Raw genomic sequence first — 19,059 nt, forward strand, 5'->3', positions numbered from 1 at the left:
TGTGTGTGCATGTTAGTCCTGATGGTGGGCATGGCCCCTCCATCAGCTACGAATGTTAGTCAGTCCTGATGGTGGGCATGGCCCCTCCATCAGCTATGAATGTTCATCAGTCCTGATGGTGGGCATGGCCCCTCCATCAGCTATGAATGTTAGTCAGTTCTGATGGTGGGCATGGCCCCTCCATCAGCGTATTAATGTGTGAATGTTAGTCATGATGGTGGGCATGGCCCCTCTATCAGCGTATTAATGTGTGAGTGTTAGTCCTGATGGTGGTCATGGCCCCTCCATCAGCTATGAATGTTAGTCAGTTCTGATGGTGGGCATGGCCCCTCCATCAGCTATGAATGTTAGTCAGTCCTGATGGTGGTCATGGCCCCTCCATCAGCTATGAATGTTAGTCAGTTCTGATGGTGGGCATGGCCCCTCTATCAGCGTATTAATGTGTGAGTGTTAGTCCTGATGGTGGGCATGGCCCCTCCATCAGCTATGAATGTTAGTCAGTCCTGATGGTAGGCATGGCCCCTCTATCAGCGTATTAATGTGTGAATGTTAGTCATGATGGTGGGCATGGCCCCTCTATCAGCGTATTAATGTGTGAGTGTTAGTCCTGATGGTGGTCATGGCCCCTCCATCAGCTATGAATGTTAGTCAGTGCTGATGGTGGGCATGGCCCCTCCATCAGCGTATTAATGTGTGAGTGTTAGTCCTGATGGTGGGCATGGCCCCTCCATCAGCTATGAATGTTAGTCAGTCCTGATGGTAGGCATGGCCCCTCTATCAGCGTATTAATGTGTGAGTGTTAGTCCTGATGGTGGGCATGGCCCCTCCATCAGCTATGAATGTTAGTCAGTCCTGATGGTAGGCATGGCCCCTCCATCAGCTATGAATGTTAGTCAGTCCTGATGGTAGGCATGGCCCCTCTATCAGCGTATTAATGTGTGAGTGTTAGTCCTGATGGTGGGCATGGCCCCTCCATCAGCTATGAATGTTAGTCAGTCCTGATGGTAGGCATGGCCCCTCTATCAGCGTATTAATGTGTGAGTGTTAGTCCTGATGGTGGGCATGGCCCCTCCATCAGCTATGAATGTTAGTCAGTCCTGATGGTAGGCATGGCCCCTCTATCAGCGTATTAATGTGTGAATGTTAGTCATGATGGTGGGCATGGCCCCTCTATCAGCGTATTAATGTGTGAGTGTTAGTCCTGATGGTGGTCATGGCCCCTCCATCAGCTATGAATGTTAGTCAGTTCTGATGGTGGGCATGGCCCCTCTATCAGCGTATTAATGTGTGAGTGTTAGTCCTGATGGTGGTCATGGCCCCTCCATCAGCTATGAATGTTAGTCAGTGCTGATGGTGGGCATGGCCCCTCCATCAGTGTATTAATGTGTGTGCATGTTAGTCCTGATGGTGGGCATGGCCCCTCTATCAGCTATGAATGTTAGTCCTGATGGTGGGCATGGCCCCTCCATCAGCTATGAATGTTAGTCCTGATGGTGGGCATGGCCCCTCTATCAGCGTATTAATGTGTGAATGGGTGAATGATAACAAGTGTGAAAGTGCATTGAGTGGTCGGAAAGACTAGAAAAACACTTTACAAGTACAGTCCATTTACCTGGATGTGGGACAGGACTTGAGTTCTGCACCACATAGGTCAACAGTGTGACAGAAGGCTTGAGCCTGTGTGAGTCTGAGGGACTTCTACTGTGATGTAGTTAATTAAGGCTTTTCTCCGGTTCCCCCAGTTTAACGTGTCAAAATGAATTCAATAACATTGTTGGGGATTTACCCTCGGGCTAAAAGCCCACCATATAATCTGACTCCAGAAGACTAACCTTCAGAAGGACCCCACACAGGGGGGTTGTTTACAGTGATACCTGTCCTCAAATCTATACTTAATACCTATTGGTGTCCTGATGATCTTTGAAGAACGCACTGGAATCAGACAGAGTTCGATGCCTTTTCCATAACAGTCTTACCGTACGCCTGCCATGCCTCTGTAGTAGCAAAGCCAGTCTCACTATGCACCTGCTACGCCTTTCGTTTCTATAAGAAACTTGGATCCTTACTAAGGCACACAGGCTGTATGTTGACCCATTCAGACATTCTAGACACACTATTCACACTAATATGCAGATGTCATATATGTGAGTTTCAAACATTTAGATATATTTAAACAAATAGATGGTGGCATCATGATAAATTAAACTCCAACAAGACCCCTGCGGTTATACAGTGGATATTTAAAATGCATGCGAGAGACGATTGATCAATGAATCTTAATCGTCTCCCTCCATCCAATACAGTATGTTCTCCATACTGTCATTTTATTAGAAATGAGATTTACATTAAACTAAATGTAATTTGGAATTACACAATGTCATTTTTTTCCATTATAGTAAACATTTGTGTTTTTTAAATATTCTTTCAAACTCACTAGAAGACACAAAACTGATGACATCCTGGAGAGCTTAAGTGTTTAAGACATTTATTATGCATACTGGAACGACTCATAGAAATCAATTTAAAAATGTTTTCTTTGAAGACTGGACTTTCATTTTTTACTGTCATAATGTACTTAACAGAATCTATTGCAGCACTTTGTAATATTTACAGACATGGATTAGATTCATACTGGTAATCTGTTAGAGCTTTCTTCATTTTACAACATATATATTACAACCACGACTGCCATCACCACCAGGATTAATACAAGTCCCATGTAATGTTACCGGGAAGGCCAGGCACTCCACACACTTTACACCAGAAGATGCCCAAATAGCCTCTTAAAACCAGATTCATTTACATTAACAAGTTGTGTTTCTTTTTGTGTTTTGCCTGTTCTAAAATCATTCCCAATAACATGTTTTCATTTTGAAATACAGTGACAACGAGTGTTAGTGCAGTAAACAAGACAAGACATCGCCTCAGTCCTTCATCTCACTTTAAATAGGATTTTACAAAAACAGGCTTGATCAGTTCAGATGAGTATGTTTTCCACACTGACCATCCCCCCTGCAGAGATCTAATCTGCTGACCGTGGTGAAGCATCTTCTTCTTCTTCTTCTTCTTGTGATTCCAAACAGGTACTTGCAGGTGGGAAGGGCAGAGTAAAATATAGCAGTGACACATCGGTTGTGTGGCGTCAACTCACTTGGCAGCTTGCCAGATAATGATGCCAAGTATGACGAGCACAACAGAACAAACCATAGCAAGGATACACATCTTCTTCCGGGACTTTTGCTGTGACAGAAAAGCAGAGACAGGAGGGTTACTGGCAGGAACTTCACTGATGGACAGCACTGATGTGATGCAGACTCACCTGGTAGAAGGCGGCTCTCTGGAGCTGTTCTGTACCTCGTTCTACATGAACTTCAGCATTCTCCACATTTGCCTCAATGCTATCTGCAAGGCAGAACATACAGCAAGGTCAGCTGGAAAGTTCTGAAGTCACATTCTTAGGCTTTATTCACACCAAAATCAGGCATTGCAGCGATTAACAGGGTTGTGCGGCGGTGTGAGTTTTCCTCAGACGGCCCGCTGATCGCTGGTTATCTTAGTGCAGGCATGTCCAAAGTCCGCCCGCGGGCCAATCACGGCCCGAGGTCAGATTTTATACGGCCCGCGCCTTCTGTCTTAAAATGCATTATTTATGGCCTGCCAGCACAGTCAAAACGGAATGAATAAATCATACAAATTCAACATGCAATTCCGCTTTTTACCTAATGGTGGCAGCACCACTCTGTAACTGTCTGGCTGTTTGAAATTGGCTGAACTGTCATGGCTACGGCAAGTCAAAAAAGGAAAGTCGATAATGAGGGCCGCCGCTTCCAGGAGAGGTGGAGATCGCAATATTTTTTCCACCGAAAACCGAAACAACTGTGTCTGCCTAATTTGCCATGAGACTGTTGCCTTGTTTAAGGAATATAATGTAAAGAGACAATACGAGACCAAACATGCTAATGCTACAACAAGCTATCAGAGAGAGAGCGAGCTAGAAAAGTGAAGCAACTCCAAGATAACTTGGCCACACAGCAGCGGTGCTTTTCACATGAAAACATCAAAGTAAGCTATGAAGTGGTCGTGGTAATTGCTAAACATGACAAACCTTTTACGGAAGGTGAGTTTATCAAAGACGGTGTTATGAAAATAGCAGAAAACATAATTTCCCCGAGAAGAAGACAGAGTTTGCGAATGGTTGCCTGGCTCGTAACACTGAAGAGCTATCATCAGATACGAAGAGACAACTTGATTTTCTTCGTGAGCCTGTTTCATGTGTGTTGAACTTAAATGTTAGACAACTTTTCATTACCCTCACTAAGTCATATTTAAGATCATCTTGAGGTAAGAATATTGATCGGTTTCATATGTAATTAGCTTGTCCTTTGTGTTATCCGACTTTCAAGATGTGAAAGAGAGGCAGAATAGTTGTTGAGATTTGTTCACACATGAATGCTCACATTTGGTTAAGTTACATTGCTATGTGCTGTCATTGAAAATAAAATGATCAAATAACAATGTATGTATCGGCTACTTGTATTGTTTAAAATAATGTCAGCAGGGATTGTTGGCCCTTGGGCATTTTCACATTATCAAATCTGGCCCTCTTTGAAAAATGTTTGGACACCCCTGTCTTAGTGGCCACCACAGCATGATGTCGGCCAGCATTGCTCCAAAAGCTATAGAACTGCTCTTGTCTTTGGACCAATCAAAGCGCTGTGCACTACCATACCTGCAAACTCAAGAGGTGAAAAAGGAAAAACTTCCTCTGTGACTGTATGTCTTCATATTAACTTCCACTGTTACTGTATGCCTTCATATTAACTTCCTCTGTTACTGTATGTCTTGTTAGATCCTGGGTACTTCTGGCCCGATACGGGGCTAATTACTGACTCAGCTCTCTATTAAAAGATTCTCGAGCTGGTGTTCTTGCGAGGGAACTCGCCTGGCTCTTCTAACTGCCGTTACTCCCGACGTCTACCCTGCTTCCTCCGGTCTGAGTGCACTCGGTCGAGGGGCCACCCTGACCCCGGGCGCTCCTACCAGTCGCGTCGGTTATGGCAGCTTCCCTCTTATGGATCCGTGCTCTTGGTAAATGCCAGGTTAGGTTTTAACGGCTAGGATTAATTCTTGCTAAAACCGTAAGGGATTGTTAAGTGGATTCAGTCTCTAGGATAACCTTTCAGAACTCAGTTGTTAGACATACAATGGCTTTAACTTTTTACTGCCACGAGGAACTTTTTACTACTTGAGCAAATTAATGCACTTGAGAAATTTACTTTAAATGCAGATTAGATATTTATTGCAGGTTATATTTGGTTAGTTTGCAAGGGTTAAAGCTACAGCTCACATAAAATGTCACTACACTTGATTCGTTAATTTAATTTTCTTCTCTGATTATACTCATTAGTTTTCGTTGCCGAGACGGCTCGGTTGGAGCTGGATGTTCAATGGTGCGATGAAAAAGGTTCTTTTGGAGTTGTTAGGAGCGAAGGTCTGGCCAGACCCTCGGTCCTCCTGCTCTGCAACGGAGTTCGGCCAACAGTCCACAAAACTCAGTACAAAGTCTTTCTCGGGCTGCTGCATCTTCTCTGTTGTCCAGATGTTTAAGAGTCGAGCAGTGGGGAGAGGAAAACCTCCGTCTTTAAATCTTCTTGTCCACGAACAGAGGTCTCTTTTCCATGAACAGAGACGAAGCCCTCAATACATCAGCTGCAGTCGTCCGTATCTTCTCATCTGGTGCATTTGGACAGCACGCGTGTTGAAATCCCAGCTTGCAGCAAGCAAACCACTTCTTTTATTCATCATTTGGGCTGTTAGCCCCCCTCCTGCTCAATACATGCTCTCATCCCCCCCACCCTCTGGAAAGGATGTTGGGTTCGAACATGTCCGGACATGTCCAGGCTTCATCCTGTATCATGCCTCTATGACTCATCTCTTGCGACAGTCTGTCCCTATTTTCTGCAAGTCATCCTGACTAGCACTTTTATCGCAGCTCCGTTTACACAAGACATTTGTTAATCAGTTTTTACATTTGTTAAATCGGTTTGGTTAGTACACATTTGCTTATAAAATGATTATTGATCTCATCCTTCATCATTATTGTGCTTTGTGTCTTTTCTTCTCAACCATCATTATTTCCCCATCCCTTGAAGCCAACACCCTGCTTACTTCCTCTTTCTCCGTACTTTCTACACTCAGACTGCACTATACTCAGATACACATATTATTATCAGGTTTACATTTGTTAAATCACTCTATGTATTAAATATTTGTTATGTAACGATCATACACTTTATCTTTAGATTACACTTTAACTATTGATTTCTGATTATATGCTTTTTATATCCTGACCTTCCCCTGATCGTGTATGCATGTTTTCGAGGCAGCTCTGTGGGCTCAACTCTTCTTGACATCCCCTTCTTGAGGTCACAGGCTGCCTCGCCTTAGCTAGTAGGAATCTCACAGGAAGTTTTCGTCGGCCAGGGCAGTGATGACGAGCACGTCGTCCTCTGGTGAAGACGGTCCTGATGCCTGCTCCCAGCTGTCGATCACCACTAGGTGATGAAGGTTAACCTTGTTAACTTCTCCACACGGCATGTACCGCATATGCATGCATCCATAACCTTCACCGGTTTATGGCGCATGCGGTTAAACTCTTTTCTTTTTCCTGTGACCCGGAGTAGTTTCTGGTCTCCGGGTCCCTGCCATGCAACGGCTAGGGTGGTCGGCAGCAGGCAGACCACACAGTCATTCTTAATTTCTCTCCATTGCAACACTTCTTTTTTCTCCGGAGAGAAATCACTTCTTGCATAACCCAACTTCCTCAGGGCTCTTCCTGCCCAGAGCCCCGTAGTACTCCTTCTCATGTTAACCACCCCTTTGACATTGGCCACTCTGACGTAGGGTGGTAAATCTTGTATGTTGGTGGCCATTCTTGAGTTCCTGGTTTTCTCCTAATGCGGAACCGGCTTCAGCTGCCCCACTCCTTGGATTCCTCTTTTCTTAATGGTGAGTCCTCCCCTCCCTTTGTCCTCTCCTTCCTGCGTTGTATCGACCACACAACTCACAGTTTTTTTTAGGATTCTGCGGACTTCTTTTTCAGGAATCCAGAGTCGCTGCTTTTCCAGTTCCCTTTGCGTTGGAACGGTGACTGCAAATCCTAGTGTGCCATGCACTGCCTGCACCACCTCCTCCACGCTCTCTTCTGGGACTACCCTTCCTTTGGGCAATTCTTCCCACTTCTCGATCCCAACAAAGACAATTTGTGTCATCTGGACGAAACGATCCACTTCTTCGTTTCCTTGCCAGTGAATTTCTTCTCGCGTGTGGGCCCTCTGGTGCACCACTTCGAGCTCCAGCGCCGTCCTCCTCCTGGTCCGCGCTGCCGTCTGCTGCCGGGTCCTGGGTCGATGTCGCTGGCACGTCCTGCTGAGTCGTCGTCGTCTGCGGGCTGCCTTCGTCGCCATCGGGTCCTCTCTGCTGTCCGGTGGCGATTCCTCCATCAGGGCCGTTGGCTCGTACCGCTGGGTCGCCTCCGTCTGCCGGCCGGTCCCTGGAACATCTGGTCCGTTCTGCTGCACTTGCATCTTGGACTTTGTCTTTGTCTTTGTTGTCTCGAGTCGCCTTTCTCCCAAAGCCTCTCGTCGCGCGTTGAGGAAGGGATGGGATCAGGCTCTGGCCCCTCTACAGGTCGGGCGAGTCTGGTCGATGCTCCCCGTCGCCTGCGGCTTCTCCTGTGCTGGCTTGTAAATACCACACACAGCTTCGATGCGTGGATGTCTCGCCATCGGACTTCTTCGAGGCTTGGGCAGCTTTACTTTCTACCACAACGCCTCACCTCAGGTCTTTTCGTACACGAACGACAGCCTCTCTTGGCTGCCGGGGTTCTTCTTTTGGACTCAACGTACTCCTTTTCCGTCGAGCCCCACGTTGGGCGCCACATGTTAGATCCTGGGTACTTCTGGCCCGATACGGGGCTAATTACTGACTCAGCTCTCTATTAAAAGATTCTCGAGCTGGTGTTCTTGCGAGGGAACTCGCCTGGCTCTTCTAACTGCCGTTACTCCCGACGTCTACCCTGCTTCCTCCGGTCTGAGTGCACTCGGTCGAGGGGCCACCCTGACCCCGGGCGCTCCTACCAGTCGCGTCGGTTATGGCAGCTTCCCTCTTATGGATCCGTGCTCTTGGTAAATGCCAGGTTAGGTTTTAACGGCTAGGATTAATTCTTGCTAAAACCGTAAGGGATTGTTAAGTGGATTCAGTCTCTAGGATAACCTTTCAGAACTCAGTTGTTAGACATACAATGGCTTTAACTTTTTACTGCCACGAGGAACTTTTTACTACTTGAGCAAATTAATGCACTTGAGAAATTTACTTTAAATGCAGATTAGATATTTATTGCAGGTTATATTTGGTTAGTTTGCAAGGGTTAAAGCTACAGCTCACATAAAATGTCACTACACTTGATTCGTTAATTTAATTTTCTTCTCTGATTATACTCATTAGTTTTCGTTGCCGAGACGGCTCGGTTGGAGCTGGATGTTCAATGGTGCGATGAAAAAGGTTCTTTTGGAGTTGTTAGGAGCGAAGGTCTGGCCAGACCCTCGGTCCTCCTGCTCTGCAACGGAGTTCGGCCAACAGTCCACAAAACTCAGTACAAAGTCTTTCTCGGGCTGCTGCATCTTCTCTGTTGTCCAGATGTTTAAGAGTCGAGCAGTGGGGAGAGGAAAACCTCCGTCTTTAAATCTTCTTGTCCACGAACAGAGGTCTCTTTTCCATGAACAGAGACGAAGCCCTCAATACATCAGCTGCAGTCGTCCGTATCTTCTCATCTGGTGCATTTGGACAGCACGCGTGTTGAAATCCCAGCTTGCAGCAAGCAAACCACTTCTTTTATTCATCATTTGGGCTGTTAGCCCCCCTCCTGCTCAATACATGCTCTCATCCCCCCCACCCTCTGGAAAGGATGTTGGGTTCGAACATGTCCGGACATGTCCAGGCTTCATCCTGTATCATGCCTCTATGACTCATCTCTTGCGACAGTCTGTCCCTATTTTCTGCAAGTCATCCTGACTAGCACTTTTATCGCAGCTCCGTTTACACAAGACATTTGTTAATCAGTTTTTACATTTGTTAAATCGGTTTGGTTAGTACACATTTGCTTATAAAATGATTATTGATCTCATCCTTCATCATTATTGTGCTTTGTGTCTTTTCTTCTCAACCATCATTATTTCCCCATCCCTTGAAGCCAACACCCTGCTTACTTCCTCTTTCTCCGTACTTTCTACACTCAGACTGCACTATACTCAGATACACATATTATTATCAGGTTTACATTTGTTAAATCACTCTATGTATTAAATATTTGTTATGTAACGATCATACACTTTATCTTTAGATTACACTTTAACTATTGATTTCTGATTATATGCTTTTTATATCCTGACCTTCCCCTGATCGTGTATGCATGTTTTCGAGGCAGCTCTGTGGGCTCAACTCTTCTTGACAGTCTTCATATTAACTTCCACTGTTACTGTATGTCTTCATATTAACTTCCTCTGTTACTGTATGTCTTCATATTAACTTCCTCTGTTACTGTATGTCTTCATATTAACTTCCTCTGTTACTGTATGTCTTCATATTAACTTCCTCTGTTACTGTATGTCTTCATATTAACTTCCTCTGTTGCTGTATGCCTTCATATTAACTTCCTCTGTTACTGTATGTCTTCATATTAACTTCCACTGTTACTGTATGTCTTCATATTAACTTCCACTGTTACTGTATGTCTTCATATTAACTTCCACTGTTACTGTATGTCTTCATATTAACTTCCACTGTTACTGTATGTCTTCATATTAACTTCCTCTGTTACTGTATGTCTTCATATTAACTTCCACTGTTACTGTATGTTTTCATATTAACTTCCTCTGTTACTGTATGTTTTCATATTAACTTCCTCTGTTACTGTATGTCTTCATATTAACTTCCTCTGTTACTGTATGTTTTCATATTAACTTCCACTGTTACTGTATGCCTTCATATTAACTTCCTCTGTTACTGTATGTCTTCATATTAACTTCCACTGTTACTGTATGTCTTCATATTAACTTCCACTGTTACTGTATGCCTTCATATTAACTTCCTCTGTTACTGTATGTCTTCATATTAACTTCCACTGTTACTGTATGTTTTCATATTAACTTCCTCTGTTACTGTATGTTTTCATATTAACTTCCTCTGTTACTGTATGTCTTCATATTAACTTCCACTGTTACTGTATGTCTTCATATTAACTTCCTCTGTTACTGTATGTCTTCATATTAACTTCCACTGTTACTGTATGTCTTCATATTAACTTCCTCTGTTACTGTATGTCTTCATATTAACTTCCACTGTTACTGTATGTCTTCATATTAACTTCCTCTGTTACTGTATGTCTTCATATTAACTTCCACTGTTACTGTATGTCTTCATATTAACTTCCACTGTTACTGTATGTCTTCATATTAACTTCCACTGTTACTGTATGTCTTCATATTAACTTCCTCTGTTACTGTATGTCTTCATATTAACTTCCTCTGTGACTGTATGTCTTCATATTAACTTCCTCTGTGACTGTATGTCTTCATATTAACTTCCTCTGTTACTGTATGTCTTCATATTAACTTCCACTGTTACTGTATGTCTTCATATTAACTTCCACTGTTACTGTATGTCTTCATATTAACTTCCTCTGTGACTGTATGTCTTCATATTAACTTCCTCTGTGACTGTATGTCTTCATATTAACTTCCTCTGTTACTGTATGTCTTCATATTAACTTCCACTGTTACTGTATGTCTTCATATTAACTTCCTCTGTGACTGTATGTCTTCATATTAACTTCCTCTGTTACTGTATGTCTTCATATTAACTTCCTCTGTTACTGTATGTCTTCATATTAACTTCCACTGTTACTGTATGTCTTCATATTAACTTCCTCTGTTACTGTATGTCTTCATATTAACTTCCTCTGTTACTGTATGTCTTCATATTAACTTCCTCTGTTGCTGTATGTCTTCATATTAACTTCCTCTGTTACTGTATGTCTTCATATTAACTTCCACTGTTACTGTATGTCTTCATATTAACTTCCTCTGTGACTGTATGTCTTCATATTAACTTCCTCTGTTACTGTATGTCTTCATATTAACTTCCACTGTTACTGTATGTCTTCATATTAACTTCCTCTGTGACTGTATGCCTTCATATTAACTTCCTCTGTTGCTGTATGCCTTCATATTAACTTCCTCTGTTACTGTATGTCTTCATATTAACTTCCTCTGTTACTGTATGTCTTCATATTAACTTCCTCTGTTACTGTATGCCTTCATATTAACTTCCTCTGTTGCTGTATGCCTTCATATTAACTTCCTCTGTTACTGTATGTCTTCATATTAACTTCCTCTGTTACTGTATGTCTTCATATTAACTTCCACTGTTACTGTATGTCTTCATATTAACTTCCTCTGTGACTGTATGTCTTCATATTAACTTCCTCTGTTACTGTATGTCTTCATATTAACTTCCACTGTTACTGTATGTCTTCATATTAACTTCCTCTGTTACTGTATGCCTTCATATTAACTTCCTCTGTTACTGTATGTCTTCATATTAACTTCCTCTGTTACTGTATGTCTTCATATTAACTTCCTCTGTGACTGTATGTCTTCATATTAACTTCCACTGTTACTGTATGTCTTCATATTAACTTCCACTGTTGCTGTATGTCTTCATATTAACTTCCTCTGTTACTGTATGTTTTCATATTAACTTCCACTGTTACTGTATGCCTTCATATTAACTTCCTCTGTTGCTGTATGTCTTCATATTAACTTCCTCTGTTACTGTATGTCTTCATATTAACTTCCTCTGTTACTGTATGCCTTCATATTAACTTCCTCTGTTGCTGTATGTCTTCATATTAACTTCCTCTGTTGCTGTATGTCTTCATATTAACTTCCTCTGTTGCTGTATGTCTTCATATTAACTTCCTCTGTTACTGTATGTCTTCATATTAACTTCCTCTGTTACTGTATGTCTTCATATTAACTTCCTCTGTTACTGTATGTCTTCATATTAACTTCCTCTGTTACTGTATGCCTTCATATTAACTTCCTCTGTTGCTGTATGCCTTCATATTAACTTCCTCTGTTACTGTATGTCTTCATATTAACTTCCACTGTTACTGTATGTCTTCATATTAACTTCCTCTGTTACTGTATGTCTTCATATTAACTTCCACTGTTACTGTATGTCTTCATATTAACTTCCTCTGTTACTGTATGTCTTCATATTAACTTCCTCTGTTACTGTATGCCTTCATATTAACTTCCTCTGTTACTGTATGTCTTCATATTAACTTCCACTGTTACTGTATGTCTTCATATTAACTTCCTCTGTTACTGTATGTCTTCATATTAACTTCCTCTGTTGCTGTATGTCTTCATATTAACTTCCTCTGTTACTGTATGTCTTCATATTAACTTCCTCTGTTACTGTATGCCTTCATATTAACTTCCTCTGTTGCTGTATGTCTTCATATTAACTTCATCTGTTACTGTATGTCTTCATATTAACTTCCACTGTTACTGTATGTCTTCATATTAACTTCCACTGTTACTGTATGTCTTCATATTAACTTCCTCTGTTGCTGTATGCCTTCATATTAACTTCCTCTGTTACTGTATGTCTTCATATTAACTTCCTCTGTTGCTGTATGTCTTCATATTAACTTCCTCTGTTACTGTATGTCTTCATATTAACTTCCTCTGTTACTGTATGCCTTCATATTAACTTCCTCTGTTGCTGTATGTCTTCATATTAACTTCATCTGTTACTGTATGTCTTCATATTAACTTCATCTGTTACTGTATGCCTTCATATTAACTTCCTCTGTTGCTGTATGCCTTCATATTAACTTCCTCTGTTACTGTATGTCTTCATATTAACTTCCTCTGTTGCTGTATGTCTTCATATTAACTTCCTCTGTTACTGTATGTCTTCATATTAACTTCCTCTGTTGCTGTATGTCTTCATATTAACTTCCTCTGTTACTGTATGTCTTCATATTAACTTCCTCTGTTGCTGTATGTCTTCATATTAACTTCCTCTGTTGCTGTATGTCTTCATATTAACTTCCTCTGTTACTGTATGTCTTCATATTAACTTCCTCTGTTGCTGTATGTCTTCATATTAACTTCCTCTGTTGCTGTATGTCTTCATATTAACTTCCTCTGTTACTGTATGTCTTCATATTAACTTCCTCTGTTACTGTATGTCTTCATATTAACTTCCACTGTTACTGTATGTTTTCATATTAACTTCCTCTGTGACTGTATGTCTTCATATTAACTTCCACTGTTACTGTATGTTTTCATATTAACTTCCTCTGTGACTGTATGTCTTCATATTAACTTCCACTGTTACTGTATGTTTTCATATTAACTTCCACTGTTACTGTATGTCTTCATATTAACTTCCTCTGTTGCTGTATGCCTTCATATTAACTTCCTCTGTTACTGTATGCCTTCATATTAACTTCCTCTGTTACTGTATGTTTTCATATTAACTTCCTCTGTTACTGTATGTCTTCATATTAACTTCCACTGTTACTGTATGTCTTCATATTAACTTCCTCTGTGACTGTATGTCTTCATATTAACTTCCACTGTTACTGTATGTTTTCATATTAACTTCCACTGTTACTGTATGTCTTCATATTAACTTCCTCTGTTGCTGTATGCCTTCATATTAACTTCCTCTGTTACTGTATGCCTTCATATTAACTTCCTCTGTTACTGTATGTTTTCATATTAACTTCCTCTGTTACTGTATGTCTTCATATTAACTTCCACTGTTACTGTATGTCTTCATATTAACTTCCTCTGTTACTGTATGTCTTCATATTAACTTCCTCTGTTACTGTATGCCTTCATATTAACTTCCACTGTTACTGTATGTCTTCATATTAACTTCCTCTGTTGCTGTATGCCTTCATATTAACTTCCTCTGTTGCTGTATGCCTTCATATTAACTTCCTCTGTTACTGTATGTCTTCATATTAACTTCCTCTGTTACTGTATGTCTTCATATTAACTTCCTCTGTTACTGTATGTCTTCATATTAACTTCCTCTGTTACTGTATGTCTTCATATTAACTTCCTCTGTTACTGTATGTCTTCATATTAACTTCCTCTGTTACTGTATGTCTTCATATTAACTTCCTCTGTTACTGTATGTCTTCATATTAACTTCCACTGTTACTGTATGTCTTCATATTAACTTCCTCTGTTACTGTATGTCTTCATATTAACTTCCACTGTTACTGTATGTCTTCATATTAACTTCCTCTGTGACTGTATGCCTTCATATTAACTTCCTCTGTTGCTGTATGTCTTCATATTAACTTCCTCTGTTACTGTATGTCTTCATATTAACTTCCTCTGTTACTGTATGTCTTCATATTAACTTCCACTGTTACTGTATGTCTTCATATTAACTTCCTCTGTGACTGTATGTCTTCATATTAACTTCCTCTGTTACTGTATGTCTTCATATTAACTTCCACTGTTACTGTATGTCTTCATATTAACTTCCTCTGTTACTGTATGCCTTCATATTAACTTCCTCTGTTACTGTATGTCTTCATATTAACTTCCTCTGTTACTGTATGTCTTCATATTAACTTCCTCTGTGACTGTATGTCTTCATATTAACTTCCACTGTTACTGTATGTTTTCATATTAACTTCCACTGTTACTGTATGTCTTCATATTAACTTCCTCTGTTGCTGTATGTCTTCATATTAACTTCCTCTGTTACTGTATGTCTTCATATTAACTTCCACTGTTACTGTATGTCTTCATATTAACTTCCTCTGTTACTGTATGTCTTCATATTAACTTCCTCTGTTACTGTATGTCTTCATATTAACTTCCTCTGTTACTGTATGTCTTCATATTAACTTCCTCTGTTACTGTATGTCTTCATATTAACTTCCACTGTTACTGTATGTCTTCATATTAACTTCCTCTGTTACTGTATGCCTTCATATTAACTTCCTCTGTTGCTGTATGTCTTCATATTAACTTCCTCTGTTGCTGTATGTCTTCATATTAACTTCCTCTGTTACTGTATGTCTTCATATTAACTTCCTCTGTTACTGTATGCCTTCATATTAACTTCCTCTGTTGCTGTATGTCTTCATATTAACTTCCTCTGTTGCTGTATGTCTTCATATTAACTTCCTCTGTTGCTGTATGTCTTCATATTAACTTCCTCTGTTGCTGTATGTCTTCATATTAACTTCCTCTGTTACTGTATGTCTTCATATTAACTTCCACTGTTACTGTATGTCTTCATATTAACTTCCTCTGTTACTGTATGTCTTCATATTAACTTCCTCTGTTACTGTATGCCTTCATATTAACTTCCTCTGTTGCTGTATGCCTTCATATTAACTTCCTCTGTTACTGTATGTCTTCATATTAACTTCCACTGTTACTGTATGTCTTCATATTAACTTCCTCTGTTACTGTATGTCTTCATATTAACTTCCACTGTTACTGTATGTCTTCATATTAACTTCCTCTGTTACTGTATGTCTTCATATTAACTTCCTCTGTTACTGTATGCCTTCATATTAACTTCCTGTTACTGTATGTCTTCATATTAACTTCCACTGTTACTGTATGTCTTCATATTAACTTCCTCTGTTACTGTATGTCTTCATATTAACTTCCACTGTTACTGTATGTCTTCATATTAACTTCCTCTGTTGCTGTATGTCTTCATATTAACTTCCTCTGTTACTGTATGTCTTCATATTAACTTCCTCTGTTACTGTATGTCTTCATATTAACTTCCTCTGTTACTGTATGCCTTCATATTAACTTCCTCTGTTGCTGTATGTCTTCATATTAACTTCATCTGTTACTGTATGTCTTCATATTAACTTCCACTGTTGCTGTATGTCTTCATATTAACTTCCTCTGTTGCTGTATGTCTTCATATTAACTTCCTCTGTTACTGTATGCCTTCATATTAACTTCCTCTGTTGCTGTATGTCTTCATATTAACTTCCACTGTTACTGTATGTCTTCATATTAACTTCCTCTGTTACTGTATGTCGTCATATTGCATATGCATTCATCCAGTTCAATTATTTAAATGAAAATGATAATCTACTCTGGCTAAAGTAGCTTATCAAGAGTAAAATAATAGCTGTGATCTATACACTCCTCTGCATTAGCAACCTGCTGAAATGAAGGTACAGGCACCTTAACCCTCTCATTACTTCAGGGTTCTTGGGAGCAACTGCACGTGGGTCTGTTGGGACTGTTAGTACACTGGCTGTGGTCATTACAGTGAACAGTGTCTGGCAGTGTGATGAGAGGGCATGTGAGCCCTTGTTGCTGTAGTTTGTCTCCTTGACGCAGAGGTTTCATTTCGCATGCCCTGCCTGATCAATGTATTTAAAACACTGACAGCAGGAAGCTGTACTGCTCTCTCTTCACGTCTGTTTAGACCTCCACCTTTATCCAGGCCCAGCTCCACTCACATCTCAGCCTACGTCAAGCTGCGCTACACAACCCGCAACCAGATCCGCCGGTGTTCCGGTGTAACGTTAATGAGTGGCCGCGTGAACTGAACCGGAACACGGGGGGGGGGGGGGGGTTGCATGTTTCATTACGTTACGTTTTTACCTCCTAAATCGCGATAATAACGAACGTTAACAGTCCACAGAGCTCCGCATGCAGTGGACGTTAACTAACCCAGCAAGTCTGAACGGCAACAGAACATAACGGAACTTAAACTGTAACGGAGGGAAATGAATGTAGACATCTGAATGCTGATTGGCCAAGACTCGACACATAACCTCTACGGATCTACACGATTCACGTGGATAATATATTTTGATTCAAAACGCCGAATATCGCCGAAAAGCGACATGTTTGCAGGTATGACTCCACTACATCAACACTCACCCATTCATTCACAGATTCAGAACTGATGGCACAGCCTTCAGGAGCTATTTGTGTTTTAGACTGAAGGAGCCGAGGATGGAACCGCCAATCTTGTGATATTTTTGTATTTTAGTTTGTTAGTTATACTTAGTTATTGTGGATTTCATACTTTTTTACTGAGTTGATATTCTTACTGTTTATTACTTATTATGTTACTTGCTCTTGTTTTTTGTCTCTGTATCTTGTGAGCACTGTCCACATCTTATCTTATTAATGGATGACCCGCTGTAGCTCTGAGCCACATCTTGGCTTGCTCTTTACATTGTGACAGACCAGCTCTTGTGCTTGTGTGAATACTGAAGCAAAGGCTGAAGGAGTCACTGTTGATTTAATGATCATTCCCTCAGTACTTTCACACACTTAACCAGACTTTTACCAATGTCACAGCCAATGAGAAACAACACCACTTCAACTTGAACTTTGAGGTCTAAGCATGCTCATAACTCCTTAGTTATTGAGCTTGCTATCTGTTCATCCAATATTGACATACCAGGAAGTGTATGTATAATATTCTCGTACAGATGAATATCATCTTACAGATCTATAAACTGCAGCAGTGGATTCGGTCTCACTGCTGCTGGTGTGCAAGTTTAAGCAGAGTAACTGGAGCATCTGTGATGTGCACTGTCCACTGGTGGTGTGTTTAGGACTTCAGGTCCTCAGAGCGCTACTCACCGATCATCTCTCCCTGATCGTGGATCATAACTGCCAGGTCCTTGAAGATCTGGTTTACATCCAAAATGTCAGACTGAAACACACGAACAGACAAGCTAGAATCACCTGTGGCAGGTGTGTGTGGTCACAGAACATGACAGTGGGTTGTAGCAGAGGTCCTGGTATGGATGGATTCAGATTAAAAATAGTAAGCCTGACCTCCAGCTGCCTGATGTTGGTTTCTCTCTCCTTGATGACCTCCAGGTCCTCCTCTGTGATGGCCACATCCTCTGTCTGGGTGGTCATCTGACCCCAGTCCTCCTGGCTTTACACAAACAGGAAAACATGTTTAATGTGTGTGAAGACAGACTCCTGCTGTGGTCACTGTGTGATGTTCTCTTTCATATGCATTGTATTAACTGTAGGAATGTAGGAAACACCACCTTTTAAAAACTGCACAATATAACCCCAAACTGACACTTTAACACCTACAATCTGAGCATTTGTTAAGTCATGGCATATTGTTTGTATGGTATGGAAGACTTACATAGATTAAGTGAAATATATTACTCATTGCTCTGTGTAAATGTTTTTTACATATGCATTTACTGTCATAATTTAATACAAAAATGTTTGTTTCTCTTAAATAACTTAATGAATTGACATTAAAATCACACCACCAAAACAAAGTGACCATATGTATTGTTATTGTTCAGCAGAGTACAAATTACTGCCATTATTTTTCATGAGGAGATGTGAGGAAGCTCTTCCTTTTTTGAGATGGGAACACATCACAGCAACAATCAACTGTCCAATCACAGCTGCTTTTCATTAGTGCATATTTTGGCATTTGATATCGTCCATATTTTTGGCGGTCAAACACGGATCTCTTGATGACATGTTGATGGTGTAATTTGGTTTGAGAAATAAAAGGACTACTTGAGATTTGTGAGAGAAATGTGAGAGAATAGAAAAGAGGAACTACACAGCGAGGTTATTTCTTTTGACCATTGCAACCTACTGACCAAATGAGAACCAGCATTTGGCTGAATGGTTATATTTATCCGATCATATACTTCATAATGTCTTGCAAAGAGGAAAACCCTGAATGAATGACAGTCACTTACTTATCAAAAGAAACAAGCTTTTCATCCCGAGAACTGTCTTCAGTCTGTGGGAGAGAGAAAAGTCCACTATTGGCCAAAGTCAAGTTAGCAGAACACAGAGTTGCAAGACATGATTCACATGAATGTGACGTTTGTTCTCTCGTCTCATTAGTGCGGTGAGGAGAGTTCTTTAGCTTTCGTCCCGTGGAGTGAAACCACCACAGACT

At 40.7% G+C, this 19,059-nt stretch overlaps 1 protein-coding gene across 1 annotated transcript in view; it reads right to left on the reverse strand.

Moving 5' to 3' along the window:
- Window positions 1–2,474: 2,474 nt before the first annotated feature.
- stx12 (syntaxin 12) overlaps window positions 2,475–19,059 on the reverse strand; it is a 24,560-nt gene continuing 7,975 nt past the window's right edge. The window contains exons 6-10 of the mRNA XM_079287656.1: window positions 18,854–18,897; window positions 17,946–18,051; window positions 17,748–17,820; window positions 3,320–3,402; window positions 2,475–3,240 (exon numbers count right to left, since the gene is read on the reverse strand). Coding sequence (XP_079143782.1) covers window positions 3,148–3,240; window positions 3,320–3,402; window positions 17,748–17,820; window positions 17,946–18,051; window positions 18,854–18,897 — 399 coding nt within the window. The 3' untranslated portion in view covers window positions 2,475–3,147. The remainder of the gene's footprint in view (window positions 3,241–3,319; window positions 3,403–17,747; window positions 17,821–17,945; window positions 18,052–18,853; window positions 18,898–19,059) is intronic.

Source organism: Melanostigma gelatinosum (genome assembly GCF_949748355.1).
Source record: "Melanostigma gelatinosum genome assembly, chromosome: 17".
Lineage (NCBI taxonomy): Eukaryota > Metazoa > Chordata > Actinopteri > Perciformes > Zoarcidae > Melanostigma > Melanostigma gelatinosum.